The sequence below is a fragment of the Panthera pardus genome, unplaced genomic scaffold (assembly GCF_024362965.1).
Source record: "Panthera pardus isolate Hobbes unplaced genomic scaffold, ASM2436296v1 HiC_scaffold_17, whole genome shotgun sequence".
NCBI classification, from domain to species: Eukaryota; Metazoa; Chordata; class Mammalia; order Carnivora; family Felidae; genus Panthera; species Panthera pardus.
Window position 1 is genome coordinate 100,213,203 of NW_026526732.1, and position 17,169 is coordinate 100,230,371.

General features: G+C 39.2%; 1 protein-coding gene across 1 annotated transcript in view; it reads left to right on the top strand.

Moving 5' to 3' along the window:
• Nucleotides 1–17,169, top strand: part of GCLC (glutamate-cysteine ligase catalytic subunit) — a 50,658-nt gene extending 33,489 nt beyond the window's left edge. Inside the window, exons 7-16 of the mRNA XM_019457430.2 lie at nucleotides 2,719–2,793; nucleotides 3,501–3,617; nucleotides 4,645–4,783; nucleotides 5,233–5,345; nucleotides 6,070–6,162; nucleotides 6,461–6,565; nucleotides 13,635–13,716; nucleotides 14,028–14,131; nucleotides 14,208–14,328; nucleotides 15,589–17,169. Of these exons, the coding sequence (XP_019312975.1) occupies nucleotides 2,719–2,793; nucleotides 3,501–3,617; nucleotides 4,645–4,783; nucleotides 5,233–5,345; nucleotides 6,070–6,162; nucleotides 6,461–6,565; nucleotides 13,635–13,716; nucleotides 14,028–14,131; nucleotides 14,208–14,328; nucleotides 15,589–15,800 (1,161 nt within the window). The 3' untranslated portion in view covers nucleotides 15,801–17,169. The remainder of the gene's footprint in view (nucleotides 1–2,718; nucleotides 2,794–3,500; nucleotides 3,618–4,644; nucleotides 4,784–5,232; nucleotides 5,346–6,069; nucleotides 6,163–6,460; nucleotides 6,566–13,634; nucleotides 13,717–14,027; nucleotides 14,132–14,207; nucleotides 14,329–15,588) is intronic.

The window sequence follows — 17,169 nt, forward strand, 5'->3', positions numbered from 1 at the left end:
TTATTGCCTGCAGATGCACTTTTCCGTCCAATTTAAGCTTTGTTGTGGATTTAGGATTAAGGTTTCTTTTTTCTCGATGGCATGTCCAAAACCGTACTTTGAATACTCCACTTAAAAAGTCGTTAGCACAGGTCATGTATGGTGTATGGGAAATAAGATGAATTCCATACCTCCCCACAGAAAACCCTGTTTTGTATCTCTCAAGTGGAAAAGTAGAAACAACTTAGCAAAGTAAAGCAGAAAAAGTTTTAAAGTAATTTTTAAAGGTTAATGACGACTTAATTGTACAAAACAAAAAAATCATTTAACCACATTCAGATTCTTGACTCTTTGGGAGTCAAGATTTTTCAGGAATCATTTAATAAGTTGGTGTACATTGTGCTAGGTTTTCCCCCTCTAAGAAAATCAGGTGGCTTCAAAACTGGGTTCTAGATAAATTTTAGAGATTCAGGTTTCCAACATCTGTTTTTCATACTTTCTCTTTTTTACCCCTCTGTTTCCTAGTGACATTTCTTCTCCTCCTATATGATGCTTTAAAAGGACACCAGAAGCCAAAACTGAATATTCATACTTTAAGGCATAAGAACTCTTTGTTTTCCTTTCCCCACTAAAGCCATTAACCATAGTCCTGTTTGATTTGAAGATAGCTCTAGAGTACTGAAGCCAGTTACTAAATAGATTTAGAATAACTAAGTCACTTCACTGTTGTAACTTAACTATTGATTTCCAGGTGCTAATTTTCTTAAGGATACTTTACCCCTAGATTTCCCTATGAGTTGCCTAGTATATACCAGGCTGTCTAAGAGAAGCCAGTCAAAAAACTGGAGAGAAAACACTTAGATTGTATCTATTTAAAGATAGAAATAACAGACACACACTACTGTACCTCAAGAGTAACAAAAAAGGAGCTAAACAAACTAAGGGATGCATATTCAGAAGAATTCAGCAGTCAAAACACTTGGGGAACATTGAGGTATTTTTAATCTCCGTCCATCTGAATGTGGCCTCTAGAGTCCCTATTTTTTAAGTATCTCAGCATTTTATGAAAATAAAACTTCTTTACTCCCCCGTAGTCTCCTCTTTAGCACCCTCTTTCCTTCAAGATACACGAATTCATTTAACAAATGCTTATTAAGCACCAGGTAAGTGTCACTTTACTTCACATTTGGAATAGAGAACAGCAAGGCCCATCCCTGCCCTCAGAGAACTCACATTTTCGTGGGGATTCCCAGCTCAGAAGTGTCTAAATACTCAGCTTACTGTCTTCTGTTTTCTCACTTGCCATTTTATACTTCCCTTGCACAAGGTGATTCCTGAGTTCCCACCACATTGCAGAAACTGCCCTTGTTTTGGTTAAGAGTGACCTAATTACCAGTCCCTCTTAATCTTTATTTTAACCTTTGATATGCTTATTCCTTGATGTCTATGATGAATTAGTTTGTAGTGACTGATTAATTGCTAGTACATTTGAATTAAAATACAGCATTGAATCATTAACAGAAATTACAGCAAGTTGTCTAAATAATTATTTTCTGTAATTAGTTACCACCCTGACGTGAATAGAATTCTGCAGGTAGGCTGTGAGTCTCGAACAGAAGTTCCTCTGAGACCTGGCTAGAACTATGGGAAATACCTGGTTGGGATTATAACAATAAACATATTCGCTCAGCTGCTTCCTCAAGGATTAAGCTCATAAATCACCTCCTGTACCAACACGAAATTCAAAATTTTCATTGTTAAATAACAGAGGACATGAAAGCTGTTCCCATTTGGCAGTTTATACGGATGTGCTAACACAGTCATGATTTGTGTTCCCGGTCCCTTCCTTCCACTGCTCCTCACCCCAAGGCAGGCAGAACCTTTTTGGTTTCTTTCGGGTAATTGTTTTTAGATTTGTGCTGATCAGTCATGTGATGTTTTTTTCTCTGCCTTACTCTTAAGTGTTCTGCTTGCCCCTCTTACGTGGGCTCCCTCTCCATCTTCAGAACTTGACCTGAGCCTTCTCCCTGTTTCTCCACCCCCAGACTTTTCTTCTGGGCATCAGCCCTGGGAGACCCCACCTCTTTAAAGGGCTTCTTTATCTGCTCCTGGCCTTTTACGCCCATCGTGTCTTGGTGCCTCTGCTCACTGTCTGTCGTAGGAACACCCAAGCCAAAACTCGAGTTACACTTTTGTTATCTGTACCCCACCGGCCCCCAGGGGCTGCTTGGACTTGGGTGTGCCCCTTGCACCAGCCGTGCTTGGTTCTTCCGGGTTAGTTGCAGTATTTTAACTAACTCTCTCTTCCTCTAGTTATGTCCTGTTCCAAGCTGTACTTTATACTGCTGCCAGGGAACTTTGAAACCCACCCTTTTGTACCCAAATTTATATAACCCTTCAGCTATAACTGAAGTGAATGGGAAGCTATAGAGGGAAATGAGCCAGCACAAGAGGAAATGCCTTGCTGAACTCATTATTTCTCGAGTGTCTTACTTTTTTTTCCTGACATTTTAATCTTACTTAACTTAGGAAATGGTTGTTTATATTAGTTGTGAACATGATGAAATACCATATTTTGGCAAAATTCAACCATGACAACTTTTTAAAAACATTCTGTATTAAATGTTATTAGCAATGGAGTAACTGTGGTCCCTTCTCCAGCCATCTTCCTTGTCAGAGTAATCTTTGGGAAGGATGTTCATGATTTGTTGTTGTTAATAACTTGCAATTCTTAAACAGGTAACGTTCCAAGCCTGCAGCATATCTGAGGCTAGATACCTTTATGATCAGCTGGCCACCATCTGTCCAATTGTCGTAAGTAGAAATGACATTTTACTTTAAACGCTTCTTTGTCTAGAGGGTGCTTGTGCAGAATTTGCTGACCATGTGCTATTGAAGTTCACGTAAGACTTCATTCAGAAATGAACTGACATAAATAATATACATTCAGAGCTAATGGACTAAGACTCTAAGCTGTAAGAGTTTACTGTTGCTAGTAAGACATTTGAGGGTTAAAGTGTTAAGTTTGATTGCAGCCGTTTCCCCCTCCCATCCTTCATATTCTCATGTGAGAGAGGGGATGATTTAAAATGCATCAAATCCGGAGCGCCTGGGTGGCTCAGTCGGTTAGGGTTCCGACTTCGGCTCAGGTCATGGTCTCACGGTCAGTGAGTTTGAGCCCCGCATCAGGCTCTGTGCTGACAGTTCAGAGCCTGGAGCCTGCTTCGGATTCTGTGTCTCCCTCTCTCTCTCTGCCCCTCCCCTGCTCATGCTCTGTCTCTCTCTGTCTCAAAAATAAATAAAAACATTTTTAAAAAATTAAAATAAAATGCATCAAATCCAAGAACTTGAGTCTCTTTTGGTGTCTTTGACTGTGAGAAGGCAGGTACAGACAGATGGAGTATAACTCCATAGGGGGTGCATAAACTGATTGTTCTAGACCAGAGATAACTGCATGGTGCTTTTCTCAGCTTGTATGTGACACTTTGAACCTGCAGGTGCTGACTCTTGTTTGTTTTTAGATGGCTTTGAGTGCTGCGTCTCCTTTTTACCGAGGCTATGTGTCAGACATTGATTGTCGCTGGGGAGTGATTTCTGCATCTGTAGATGATAGAACTCGGGAGGAGAGAGGACTGGAGGTGGGAGTGATTTTCCTTAATAGCCTTTTAAATCAAGCAGGTAAAATGGGGTTATTGTAACTACTTGCCATTTTGAAAGTCTCCCTTAAATTTTTGTCTTGAGTGGGTTAGTCACATATGGGAAGAAATTGACAGGTTATCAACCTGTCTTTGATGTCCTAGTGTTTGTGTTGGGTGAATACGTGGGAAACACGATTTGGTTTGGGTGAGGAGGTTTCATCACTTGTTGAAATCTGTATTTGTTTCATCCTCTTCTAAAACTAGTAGTGCTATTTTTCTATATTTTGGAAGTCCGTGCTGATGGGCTGCTACTACCAGAAGGCTTTTTGGTGCTACATGAATGTTTTGTATATGAAGATTTCTGCCGTGGAATCTGTTGTCAAAGATTATTTTGCCGCATTGAAAGGGGTTAGGTTTGCCTAATAAGCGTAGGTTAGTGCCTCTTGTTTTATATGACTGTGCACCTCTCCCAAGCTGGAGTGTGCATCAGAACCACCTATGGACATGATTAAAACTAGTCCCCCAGGCCCATTTTCGATCTAATACACCAGTATCTCCAGAACTGGGACCGGGGCATGATTTGTAAAGCCGTCTCGAGCACCCTGGATGTTCTCCACCAGGACTGCAGTACCACTGCTCTCGTCTTGCTGTGAGCGTTCGTACATTGTTCAGCAGGTTGCCGAAGGAGAGAGAAACTGTAAAGGAGAAATGATCTTAATAGCTTTGTTTTACATTAATGGGTTTGCTTCTAAACTTTGCATTTATTTTCTTAGCTTAGGAAGAATTAAAAGAAAAAAAAGTATATTTAAATCCTATCAGAACAGCTACTTAAATTACTTCCAAAGTTGTTAAAAACGTAATTTTCCGTAATAACTTCTCAGGATTAACTTATTTGAGGATCTTAAGGTTGGACATTTGTATGTAACTGTTATATATAAAAAATCATTTTAGTAGAACTATTTGGGGCATTAGTTTATTTCCAGAGGTTATTTTCTATGGCATTCATTTATATTTTTTTCAATTTTAGCCACTGAAGAACAATAGCTATAGGATCAGTAAATCCCGATATGATTCAATAGACAGTTACTTATCTGAGTGTGGGGAGAAATACAATGACATTGACTTGACAATTGATAAAGAAATCTACGAACAGCTGCTGCAGGAAGGTGAGTAGCCACTCGTGTTCTCCAGATTTGATTGTACACCTTTAGTTCTTCAAAATTCTTTACAACTCTTTGCTGACCCCTGGTCTGGTTTCTGTTCCTGGTGTGAAGTCTAGAACTTGTCTTATTTGGCTGCCTGTTCCTAAAGTTTCAAGTTTCTAATTCTGAGATCTTCTTAGCTTTTAGCAAATTAACTTACTTTGGAGGTCTGTATCTAGGTCCACACCAGTGCCCCAACCAGGTATTGTGTAAGTAGCAAATAAAACTCTGGCATGTGCTCAGGGTCTGTAGAATAAAACCGTGGGTGACATACAGAGACCGAACTAACCAGCCATTTCCTAAGCTTCTCAATGCCCTCTCTTCACACCTGCTGAGCTGTCCTGTCTCCTGACTAGACTTAGACACGGTGGAGCCTACAGCTTTGATGGGAGTCCTGTGTAATCTCTTGACAGGCATTGATCATCTCCTGGCCCAGCATGTCGCTCATCTGTTCATCAGAGACCCACTGACTCTATTCGAAGAGAAAATACACTTGGATGATGCCAATGAATCGGACCATTTTGAGGTATCTCCTCTAATTTTGTTTTTTAATGTTTGTTTTTGGGAGAGAGACAGAGTGTGAGCAGGTGAGGGGCAGAGAGAGAGAGACACACACACGCACACGCACAGAATCTGAAGCAGGCTCTAGGATCTGAGCTGTCAGCACAGAGCCTGACATGGGGCTCGAACTATTGAACCACGAGATCATGACCTGAGCCGAAGTCAGATGCTTAACTGAACGAGCCATCCAGGCACCCCATCTCCTCTGTTTTAAATGCATTTCACTTCACTAACCAAGATGGAGGACATTTTCTGTACCTGTGTACAGCTAGTAATAGGAGAAATGTCCTATGCCTTTCATTATCTAGTGCAGTAAAGAATTAAGAAATTTTAAATTGGTTTAAAGTACCCTATTTTAGGATTCTCACTGGTTATATCTCTGGTTCTGCATTTTTTTCAATATTTTCTCTTGCTTGCATAAACGTGAAAAATTCAAACATGACACATGAAAAGATGGCTTCAGTTATTTCTGTGCTGCCAGCATATCACCCAACTTTTGTTAAATGTTTGTTTACCTAACAGGTCACACACCAAGAAAATCTCAAATGGTATCTTTTTGTATTTGTAAATTAAAGAGTACTTGCTATTAACAGTGAATAATCATCCCTTAATAAAGACCAAACCATCTTAATATTTTACTGGACATATGGAAAATTGGTTTTATTTTCCGTTTGTTTGATTTTATATAGAACATTCAGTCCACAAATTGGCAGACAATGAGATTTAAGCCCCCTCCTCCAAACTCTGACATTGGATGGAGAGTAGAATTCCGACCCATGGAGGTAAGATATACATGGGCAGGAAGTGACTTAAATATACCCGTCCTCTGCCCATCACCCTTCTGATGCTCTTCTCAAAGGTTCTTGGAAGGACATTCAAATCAAGTTTGTGCTTGATAAAAGCAGGTCTAAAAGCTAAGGTGGATTGATTTCTGAGAAGAGATTGTGGGCAGAGGGCTTCAAGCCCTGGGTGGGGGAAGTCGGAGCTGGCTTGGGAATGACATGATCTGAGGAGGGGCCTGTAGGGAAGAGCATGTTTGTGTGGTTGGTCCATAACTTTTCTGGGTTCCTGCTTGTCTAGGTTCAGTTAACAGACTTTGAGAACTCTGCATATGTGGTATTTGTGGTGCTGCTTACAAGAGTGATCCTTTCATACAAACTGGATTTTCTCATTCCACTATCAAAGGTAAGAATGTGTTTGAGGGTAGTGATCAGTCTAGGTATCTATGGATTATTATCTATGACTCGTTTACATATAATATTTTAAATCTGACCTTATTTCGAATTTTCACCATTTAGAATAAGATGCTTCTCCCTCCACCCTATTCTCTTTTCCTTTTAAACCTAAGCTTAGGCTGTAGATTTTGGTACTGCACTGGTGGAGATTCCTTGAAAACGAAGTGCTAACACTAGCTCCTTTGCCCATTTGAAAGAGATTTGGGGTTGCTTTTGAATAACCACTTTTATAGAGGCTTTCAATTCAGGGTGATGGTTAGAATCCACATATTGATTTCATTTTCCCCCAAATGCCACTTTGGTGACCATATTAAAACTGAGAGGGGAATGTATAACTGCAGGGAAGGGTCACGTCGGTGGAATCACTCTGGAGGTGTTTCTGGACAATGTAGATGGGACTATCAGAAAAACAACTAATAGTTAATCAGCTTCACCCCAACAAAACCAAAAAAGGAGCTCTCTGGAAGCAGTTTCCCAGCAAAGCCTTGGAACAATTTCAGGCCATGAGGCAGCAGCTAACTAACTAGAGACCTTTGGTTCTGGGGCCACTTGGTCTCTGGCCACAGAAAGTGTCTGGGAAAGGTGGTTGGGCCCAGTGAGGGGTCTGCTGAGGTTTTATTTCCAGAGAAAGGAGAAGGATAGCAGCCCTGTCAGAGCAAGCATGGAAGGAAGAAATAAATGCCTAACTCAGCATCTGCTCCCACCTCACTGCCTACTCCCTCCATCAGGTGGGACTTGTCCCGCCCACACACCCTGAGGGAAGTTTGGCCATCAGCCTATCTCTGCCTGCTCTTAATGCCCAGGCCAAAAGTAAGCCACAGAATTGTGTGAGTCCATTTGCCCATATGGGTGTCCCTGCCAAGAGGGATCAGCCCATATAAGGAAAATTCCCTGTAAGCTACCCGCCTAAGCCTTTGTTAACAAGTATGAATAGATGTCTGAAAGCCCATAGAAAATGGGTAACTTTTAATAGCCTTGAAGGGCCCAGCTGGGTTTACAGAATGCCTTCTCCTCAGTGAACTAGTTAATTAAAGAAAAACGGAAGAATTCTTAAATGCTAATTAGTGCCCTTGAAAAAATTCTAGAGAAGAGTCATATGTGTAAAATAAACAAGAGTATGGACCAGAGAGCATTTGGAGAAGAGTTCTTAAAAAAAGCTACACTTTTAAAACTTCATATATTCACCAGTAGAGCCCATGTTACTGAAGATCCAAGTTAATGATTTGGGAAACCAAATTGAGATTTATCTCAGAATGACAGAGAAACGGAAATTATGGAAAAACTGAAACATGGAGAATTGATCTGGAAAGTTGAATGTTTGTAATACTTTAGGAGAGATCTGTATAAAAAATGGGATCCAGTAATCAGAGAAATAGAAATTTCTCTGACTGAAAGAGTCCATTAAGGGTGAAACAACTATTTAAAGAACCCAAATCTAGGAATTTCTGAATCCTAAAGAAGGACATCAACCATTTGAACAGGAGAGAGAATTCAGATTGGATAGCTACCAAGAGGAAAAGAAACTAGTTGATCTCCTTCCTCATCTACAACATCAAATGCTAAGAGATGGGGAAAAGTTCACAGAATCCATAGAGGTAAAGAAAACAGTTCTCTTCCCAAACTTCAAAATCCAGGCTATTCCTCAATAGATTTTTAGAGCTAAAAGCATGCCAGAACTCTTACCAACTGAGGGGAAAGTGGAAGGAGATTTATAGTAGGTATCTTTTAATGCTTGATATTTAGAGAATTTCATAACAAAGCAAGAAAAACTAATAGTATAGAAGATTTTTTACTTCTAACCTGCTAGTTTAAAAGGATGGGAGAACGAAGAACTTCCCAGTGCTAATGAACAAAAATTTGGGGTGGGACTAACCACCTTGAGAGTGGTAAGACAGTATAGCCCAGAGAACATAAAATGATGAAAGTAAGATAAAAACAAATTTGAATAGACTATTCTACTAAAAAGCTAAAACAGATGATAGAAGGTAACAGCATAATGGTGTAGGGTGTTTGCCTACCTAAAACAAGGACAAGTGTGGAAAACAAAGGGCTAGGTAATGACCTTTAAAGAGATAGCAGAAATAAGAAACTAATAACAAAATTTGAGAAGTATTAAATGAAATAGAGAAAGCAGTTTTCTGTATTCTTCCAAGATAATGTTAGATTTTTGTTGTTGTTGTTGTTGTTGTTATTCCTTTAACTATAGCAGACATTTCTTAAGGAGCATAAAAGAATTTAAAGGCACTGTAGTGTGGTGTCTCTGATATGGCTGCATTATGAGCATTAAATTCATAAATCACTTGTATTCCTTACTGGCTTTTTAAGCTGAGCAAAGGTGCTACCATCACCGTGCCTCCATTTGCACGTGTAGAAGTGGGCTACATGTGTTGTAAGAACATGTGGGATTCATGGAGGTAAATCACTTAGAGTGCCTTGTCTGTTACTCAATAACTGACAGGCCATATGATCAGAGAATGAGAATAAAAGACTAAAGTAAACCTAAGCAGTCAAACTGAGAATCTGAGGTACAGTAGTACAGTATACTTGTAAGAGAAATTCAGAAAAGCAAAAATTAAAATAGTCCTTTGTGAACTTTGATCAAGGCTAAGAAAAAATTTTAGAAAAGAAAACCCATTCGTAGCCATGATGGAATTTTAGACTCTTATTTGGATATGTTTCTAGAAGTGTCTAGATTATTCAGAAGGTCATGTGTCTTAAACATGACAATGGAAATTGAGTATGGGAGACAGGCTCAGTAATCAAAGACTTGGCACTATCCATCCTAGTTCAACAAGACCCTTTAACTTGTACATGTTAAGATTCTCCTAAAATTTCATTATGGGAAATAAAGTACTACTTTAAAAGCTCTACTTTAAGGGTCTTAAAAAGTCATTGGAAAAATAAAGAATTGACAATAAAGATGTTTTTGTACGTGGAGACAAATGAAAATGAAATTACACAATGGTCCAAATTTGGGGGACAGAGTGAAAAAGCAGTTCTAAGAAGGAAATTCACAGCAATGCAGGCAGGTCTACCTCAAGAAACAAAAATTTCAAAGAGCCTTACATCTAAATGGCCTAGAAAAAAGGAGAACAAAGCCCAAAGTTAGAAGGAGGAAGGAGCAGAGCAGAAATAAATGGACACTAAAAAAATAGAAAAGATCAATGAAACAAGAACTGGTTCTTCGAAAAAATAAATGAAATTTAAACACCTTTAGATTCCTCAAGAAAAAGGACACAAGTAAGTAAAATAGAAAATGAGAAGTAACAGCTGACATCACAGAAAGGACTATGAGAGACTACTACAGAAAATTACATGCCAACAAATTGGACAACCAAGAAGAAATGGGATACATTCCTAGAAACAGAATCTTCCAAAACTCTATCAGGAAGAGCTAGAAAATGTGAACAGACCAAATACTACTAATGACGTTGAATTGGTAATACAAAAACTCAGAAGTCCAGGACCAGATGGATTTACAGGTGAATTCTACCAAACATTTAAGGAAGAGTTCATACTTGTTCTCCTCAAACTGTTCCAAAAAATAGAAGAGGAAGGAGAGCTTCCAAATACATTATACTATCAAAACCAGGTGAAGATACTGTAGGCTCATACCTTTTGATGAACAAAATCCGCAAGTTCTCAACAAAATATTAGCAAATTATATTCAACAATGTATTGAAAGGATCATTCACCACAGTCAAGTGAGATTTATTCTGGGGATGCAGGCTGGTTCAGTAGTTGCAAATTAATGTGATAGACCACATTAACAGAGAACAATAAAAATCATTATTTTAGTAGATGCAGGAAAAAAACATTGGACAAAATTCAACATCCATTCATGAACACTCCCAGTAAAGTGGGTTGAGGGCGAACATACCTCAACATAGTAAAGGCCATGTATGGAAAATCCACAGCTAATATCTTGGTTGGTGATGAAAAATTGAGAGCTTTTCTTCTAAGATCAGGAACAAGACCTAGTTAACATAGTCCTGGAAGTCCTCCTAGTCCTAATAGTTGACAAGAAAAAGAAATCAAAGGCATTTGAATTGGTAATGAATAAGTAAAACTCATTATTTGCAGATGACATGATACTATGTAGAAAACTCTAAAGAGCCCACCAGAAAAACCTATATGAAATAATAAATGATTTCAGTAAAGCTGCAGGATACAAAGTCTGTTGCATTTCTATACACTAATAACCAAGTAGCAGAAAGAAAACAATTTTATATTCAGTTAAACCAAAAAAAAAAAAAAAACCTAGAAATAAACTTAGCCAAGGAGGTGAAAAACCTACACTCTTGATGGAAGAAATTGAAGATGACACTAAGAAATGGAAAGACATACCAGGCTTATGGACTGGAAGAATATTGTTAAAATATCTCTACTACCCATAGCAACCTGCAGATTCAATAAACCCCTATCAAAATACCAACAGTATTTTTCATAGAACTAGAATAACCCTAGAATTGTATGGAACCAAACCAAACCAAAAAAAAAAAAACAAAAACAAAAACAAAACAAGTTCCCCCAAATAGCCAAAGCAGTCTTGAGAAAGCAAAGCTGGAGGTAACACAATCCCAGATTCCAAGATGACATACTACAAAGCTAGTGTAATTGAAACAGTAAGGTATACTGGCCCAAAAATAGACATATAGGTGAATGGAACAGAATAGAGAGGTCCAAAATAAACCCATTCTTATGCAATCTATGACAAAAAAGGAGACAAGAATATACAGGAAAAGGCAGTCTTCTCAACAAACGGTGTTGGGAAAACTGGACTTTCTTACCCCATACACAAAAATCAGCTCAACAAGGATTAAAGACCTAAATGTGAGACCTGAAACCATAAAACTCAGAAGAAAGCATAAGTATCAATCTTTGACATGTACTGTTAGCAATATTTGTCTAGATTTGTCTCCTCTGGCAAAGAAAAGCCAAAGACAATTATTGGGACTACCTCAAAATAAAAAGCTTTTGCATAGAAAAAAAAAAATCATCAGCAAAACAAAAAGGCAACCTACTGAATAGGGGAATATATCTGCAAATGATATATGTGATAAGGGTTTAATATCCAAAATATATTTAAAAATCTCACCAAAAGAGGGGTGCCTGGGTGGCTCAGTTGGTTAAGTGTCTGACTCTTGATTTTTTGCTTAGGTTGTGATCTCACAGTTCATGGGATCGAGCCCCACATCAGGCTCTGTGCTGACAGTGCAGAGCCTGCTTGGGATTCTCTCTCTCTCCCTCTCACGCTGCCTCTCCTGCTTGCGTGCGCTCTTCCTTGCTCTCTTTCAAGATAAATAAACTTAAAAAGAAAAAAAAAAAAAAAACTTCACCAAAAAGAAAAAAAAAAACACCCACTTCAAATCTATCTGATTAAAAAATGGACAGAGGACCTGAATAGACATCTTTCCAAAGAAGACATACAGATGGCCAACAGACATGAAAAATTCTTCAGCATCACTAATTATCAGGGAAATACAGCTCAAAACCACAATGAGATACCACTTTACACCTGTCAAATGGCTAGAATTAAAAAGACAAGAAATAACAATGTTGGCAAGGATGTGGAGAAAAAGGAACCCTTGTGCACTCTTGGTGGGAATGCAAATTGGTGCAGCCACTATGGAAAACAGTATGGAGGTTCCTCAAAAAATTAAAAATAGAATTACCATATGATTCAGTTAATTCAACTGTTGGGTATTTACCCAAAGAACATGAAAATATTAATTCAAAAAGATACGTACCCCTACTATGTTTATTGCAGTATTATTTACAGTAGCCAAGATACAGATGCAATTCAAGTGCCCGTCAATAGATGGATTAAAGATGTGGTATATACATATACAATGGAATATTGCTCAGCCATAAAAAAGAATGAGGTCTTGCCATTTGCAACAATGTGGATGGACCTAGAGAGTATTATCCCTAAATCAGAGAAAGACAAATACCTTATGATTTCACTTCTGTGTGGAATCTAAAAAAGAAAAATGAACAAAAAACAGACCCATAAATACAGAGAACAAACTGATGGTTGCCAAAGGGGAGGGAGTGGGGAAGTGAGTAAATGGGGAAGGACAGGGGGAGGTATAGGCTCCAGTTATGGGATAAGTCACCGGGATGAAAGATAGAAGCATAGGGAATATAGTCAATGATACTGTAATAGTATCATATGGTGACAGACGGGAGCTATACTTGCAGTGAACACAGCACAACAGTTGTTGAATCACTGTGTTGTACACTGGAAACTAACATAACATTATGTGTCACCGATGCTTTGATAGAAAATAAAGACACTAATACTCGGGACCCATAGTCAAAAGCTCCGATTTAACAGGTCGTGTGTGTGGCCTGGGCATACCACATGACCTAGCAGTCTTCTGGGTATGTACTTCTTAAAAAAAATATTGGGGCTCATGAATAGTTGATGTGGCCAGAACTACCGGATTGGACTCTCTCTTCTTAGAGAGGTTCTAAACATACTGGTGACCCTCTGTTCTTAGAGGACTAATCTTATTCCAGATCTGACTACCTATCAACTCTTTTCCTTTCCTCACCAGTGAGGAAAGCAAAACCCTAGTGGTAGGGAAGGCATAGCACTGAGCCAGAAGTTCTCTGGGTTCTTTGCTTTTTGTAACCCTGGCATCTTGTGTGAGTCACTGTGCTGGGTGAAGAGAACCCACCACCTGCCCTCCACAGATTTCTTACAAGGTTCAGTCACAAAGGTATTTTGAAATGCAGACAGCCTATGTGAATGTAAGTTTTTGTTGTGATTTTTTTTTAAAGTAAACTTCTCTTAAAGTTTTCTCATTCTTACTAAAAAGCACATACTAATCTGTGTTGGAATGACCCAGGCCCTACAAAAAAGTGAAGTCTCTTGTTCCAACCAGTAAGCATTGAAGTGAAAGTAGAATTCTGAGGGGGTGAGTCTTAATTGCAAAAGCAAGGAAGGCACCACACCTTCTCTGTTGGATGGAGAATGTTCTGATGTAGCCATGATTATTTTTCTCCCTTAGGTTGATGAAAACATGAAAGTTGCACAGAAACGAGATGCTGTCTTGCGGGGAATGTTTTATTTCAGGAAAGATATTTGCAAAGGTATTCATTCTCTTGGATTTCTAGGGTCACTCATTTTATTTTTATTTTCTAAGTGTTTATCTTGAGAGAAGTGGTGTAGGCACGTGCCAGCCAGGGAGGGGCAAACAGAGGGGGAGAGAGAATCGCAAGCTGGCCCTGGGCTGTTAGCACAGAGTCCCAACACGGGGCTCGATCCCATGAACCCTGAGATCATGACCTGCGCTAAAATCAAGAGTCGGATGTTGACCCTACTGAGCCAGCCAGGCACCCCAGGGTCACTCACTCTAGGCTTTCACAAGCCCCTAAAGCTCCTCCATCCTTTCATCTGGCAGGTGGGAACACTGTGGTGGATGGCTACGGAAAGGCCCAGAACACCTCGGAACTGACCACGGAGGACTACACCCTGATGAGCATAGACACCATCATCAACGGGAAGGTAGAGGCCCTGCCCATTGCACCTCACCACCTGCACCAGTGGACAGGGCACTAATTATGTGTCCCGCTTCTCCTAGGAGGGTGTGTTTCCTGGGCTGATCCCGATTCTGAACTCTTACCTTGAAAACATGGAGGTGGATGTGGACACTAGATGTAGTATTCTGAACTACTTAAAGCTAATTAAGAAGAGAGCATCTGGTATGGTATCCTTTGCTTTTGTTTGAAATCTTAATGGAGGCAGAATCTCACAATCTTACAATATTGTTTCTTAATGTAGTCTTTTCAAATATACCATATTTTATCAGTGTATTTTTCACATTGAGGTCTCTGCAGTAGGAGACACCTTATAATCATTGACATTTTAATTATAAGAACTTTTTTGTCTTACCAGTTCATAAAGCAGTGGTGCATCTTTAAGTTGATAGCATCTTGGACAATGAAATACAGTATCTAAATTGCCTTTTAGTCATTTATGGGAAGCTGTATTTGTTGGACATCATCATCAACAGCTCTATAGGGCTAAGTAACTCTAGGTTAAATAAGTGACAGCCACGATGTCTGCTTCTTCAGCCACCTTGCATACAGTGAGCACCCCAGAATCCTCTTTTTTGTTTTGAGATCACATTGACCAACCATGCCTACCAAGGGCCCAGCACAAGGGAACTGTCAGCTGTGAATAAGAGTAACAATGTCATCTACATTTCACTTGAGGCTTCCATAAACTTCCTGGAGTCTCAAAGGATACACCCTCCAAAGATGGTGTATCTGCCAATCTCTCCCTTCATTCTTAACTATTCCTTATTTTTTTCACCTCTTTGATCAAAGATCAAAGTTCTGGGAACTCCATACCCTACAGTGCCTGCATCAGTCGCAGCTCTTCAGCTCAACAGGAGGACATGTGCTCCAGTACATGTGTTCGTTCCCTTTTTTGATTTCTTTCCAGTTTTTTTTTGAGGAATAATGGACATGGATCCCTGTGTGAGTTTAAGGTACACAGCATGACGGCTTGATTTACATATATTGTGAAATGATTACCACCCTAGTTAAGACCATCTTCTCGTATAGACAGAATAAAAAGGAAATGTCCCCTTGCCTGAGAACTTCGATCTGCTCACTCCCCAGCTTGTCTGTCACACAGCAGGCAGCGTTAGCTCTAGTCCTCGTCTTTGTGACATGCTAGTGGCTCCCCATTTCTGAAGAGGTGGCTGTGTCCCCAACTGGGTGCGTCTAACCTTGGGACGCATGTGTTTCTAGTTACCTGCCTGCAACCTAAAATTCTTCCCCTGGAGTAATTCTTCTGGAAAACCTTTCTCCCCACCCTCTGGTGGGTACACCAGGAGGTCATACTGATTTTTCTTCAGGATTGTGTTTATGCTGGTCACTAAGTGGCAAGTTACAAAACAAAACAAAACAAACACACTTCTCTTAACTTATGTTGTCTTAATTTTTTTCCCCTAGGAGAACTAATGACAGTTGCCAGATGGATGAGAGAGTTTATCTCCAACCATCCTGACTATAAGCGAGACAGTGTAATCACTGATGAAATGAACTATAGCCTCATCTTAAAGTGTAACCAAATTGCAGACGAATTGTGTGAGTGCCCGGAGTTACTTGGACCAGCGTTTAGGAAAGTGAAATACAGTGGAAGTAAAACGGACCCTTCCAACTGACATTCTGTAGAAGGAAAAACACGTTGTTTTATTGAAAAATGACCGCGTGATGCTCTGCCCGTGAGTGGTATGAAGACCAAGTTCCAGAACAGCCCTGTGTCTTGGGCCGCTCAGCCCGAAATGGATTTAGAGGCTTCCCTTCAGTAGGTAAATCTAGAGTTTATACAGTGTACGTGTACATAGTAAAGTATTTTTATGATTAACAACGTATTTTAATAACCTTGTATCTAAAGTCACTGTGAACTGGCTTGTACATTTTCTTACTCTGGAACACCTACTGACTAAACAGTTTTGTAAATGTAACGTACTGGTGACTGTACTATACCTGCATTCCAGAGTTGAAGGCGTTTACTGTAAATTTTTGGTTTTTTTAAAGCCTTTACCAGGGACCTGATTCACTGAAATTTATCACTTCATTTTAAAAACAGGTGGCCTTGTGAATTCTCTGAGTCGTCTCCTTTGTTGTATAGTTAAAATCACTATCGAATCCATTGAAATGCTTCAAGGGTAATCTATGTTGTTTCTTTTATAATTGGAATAGTTAACAGGTTGGTCACCCTCCCTCAAGCTTTCACCTCTAAATAAAGTCCATTGAACTGAAGGTACTTTTTTTTCTTTAAATTTTCTGATTTAGGCATTAGGAGACTGGTATCCCTAGTTCACCTGTGGTGATTAGGGAAAGTGATTTTGTTTGTTTTTTAAAGGGCAGAATTGTTTGTCCTCCTGTACACACCAAGAGTAATGTCAGCAATGGCACCAGCCCTTGTGTTGTGGCCCATGGGGATTCAGATTGCTGCTATCTACTTAAATTTTCAAACCAAATGCAGTTTCTGAAGTTTTTGTTCTGTTACTCTTTCTCTGGTTTCCAGTAAGCATATTGACATTCTTCCAAAAACCATTCTAGATTTTACCAAGGGAATATTCTACATAATGCTTATCTTCTCTGTGAAAATCATAAATGAATCATGATGTGCACTAAGTTTTGTGAATCAGGACCCTACATGTTTAATTGTAAATAATTTAAGTTTACACAATTGTCATTAGTGCATTCTGTTAAAGGTTTTTTTCCCCAATTAGTTAAGTCCTAACTGCTTCTGAAATAACTATGTATAGTAGATGATGCAAACCTTTATAGGCCTAAACACTTAAACTGTAATGCTAATTTTAACAAATCGCGATAAAGCTGCTTCAGCTAAGCCTGTGTATGTATAAATACTAGGGTTTGTGCTATGTTTCATACGTGTATTTTGGAGGATTAAAGAATGCCTGTTTTTTCATTTGCAGTTTGCTTGTGTAAATCAGGATGTAAAAAGGCAGATGAACTAAATGTGGTATGAGGAAATAAAACATGGAATTAGCATTCTGAAAA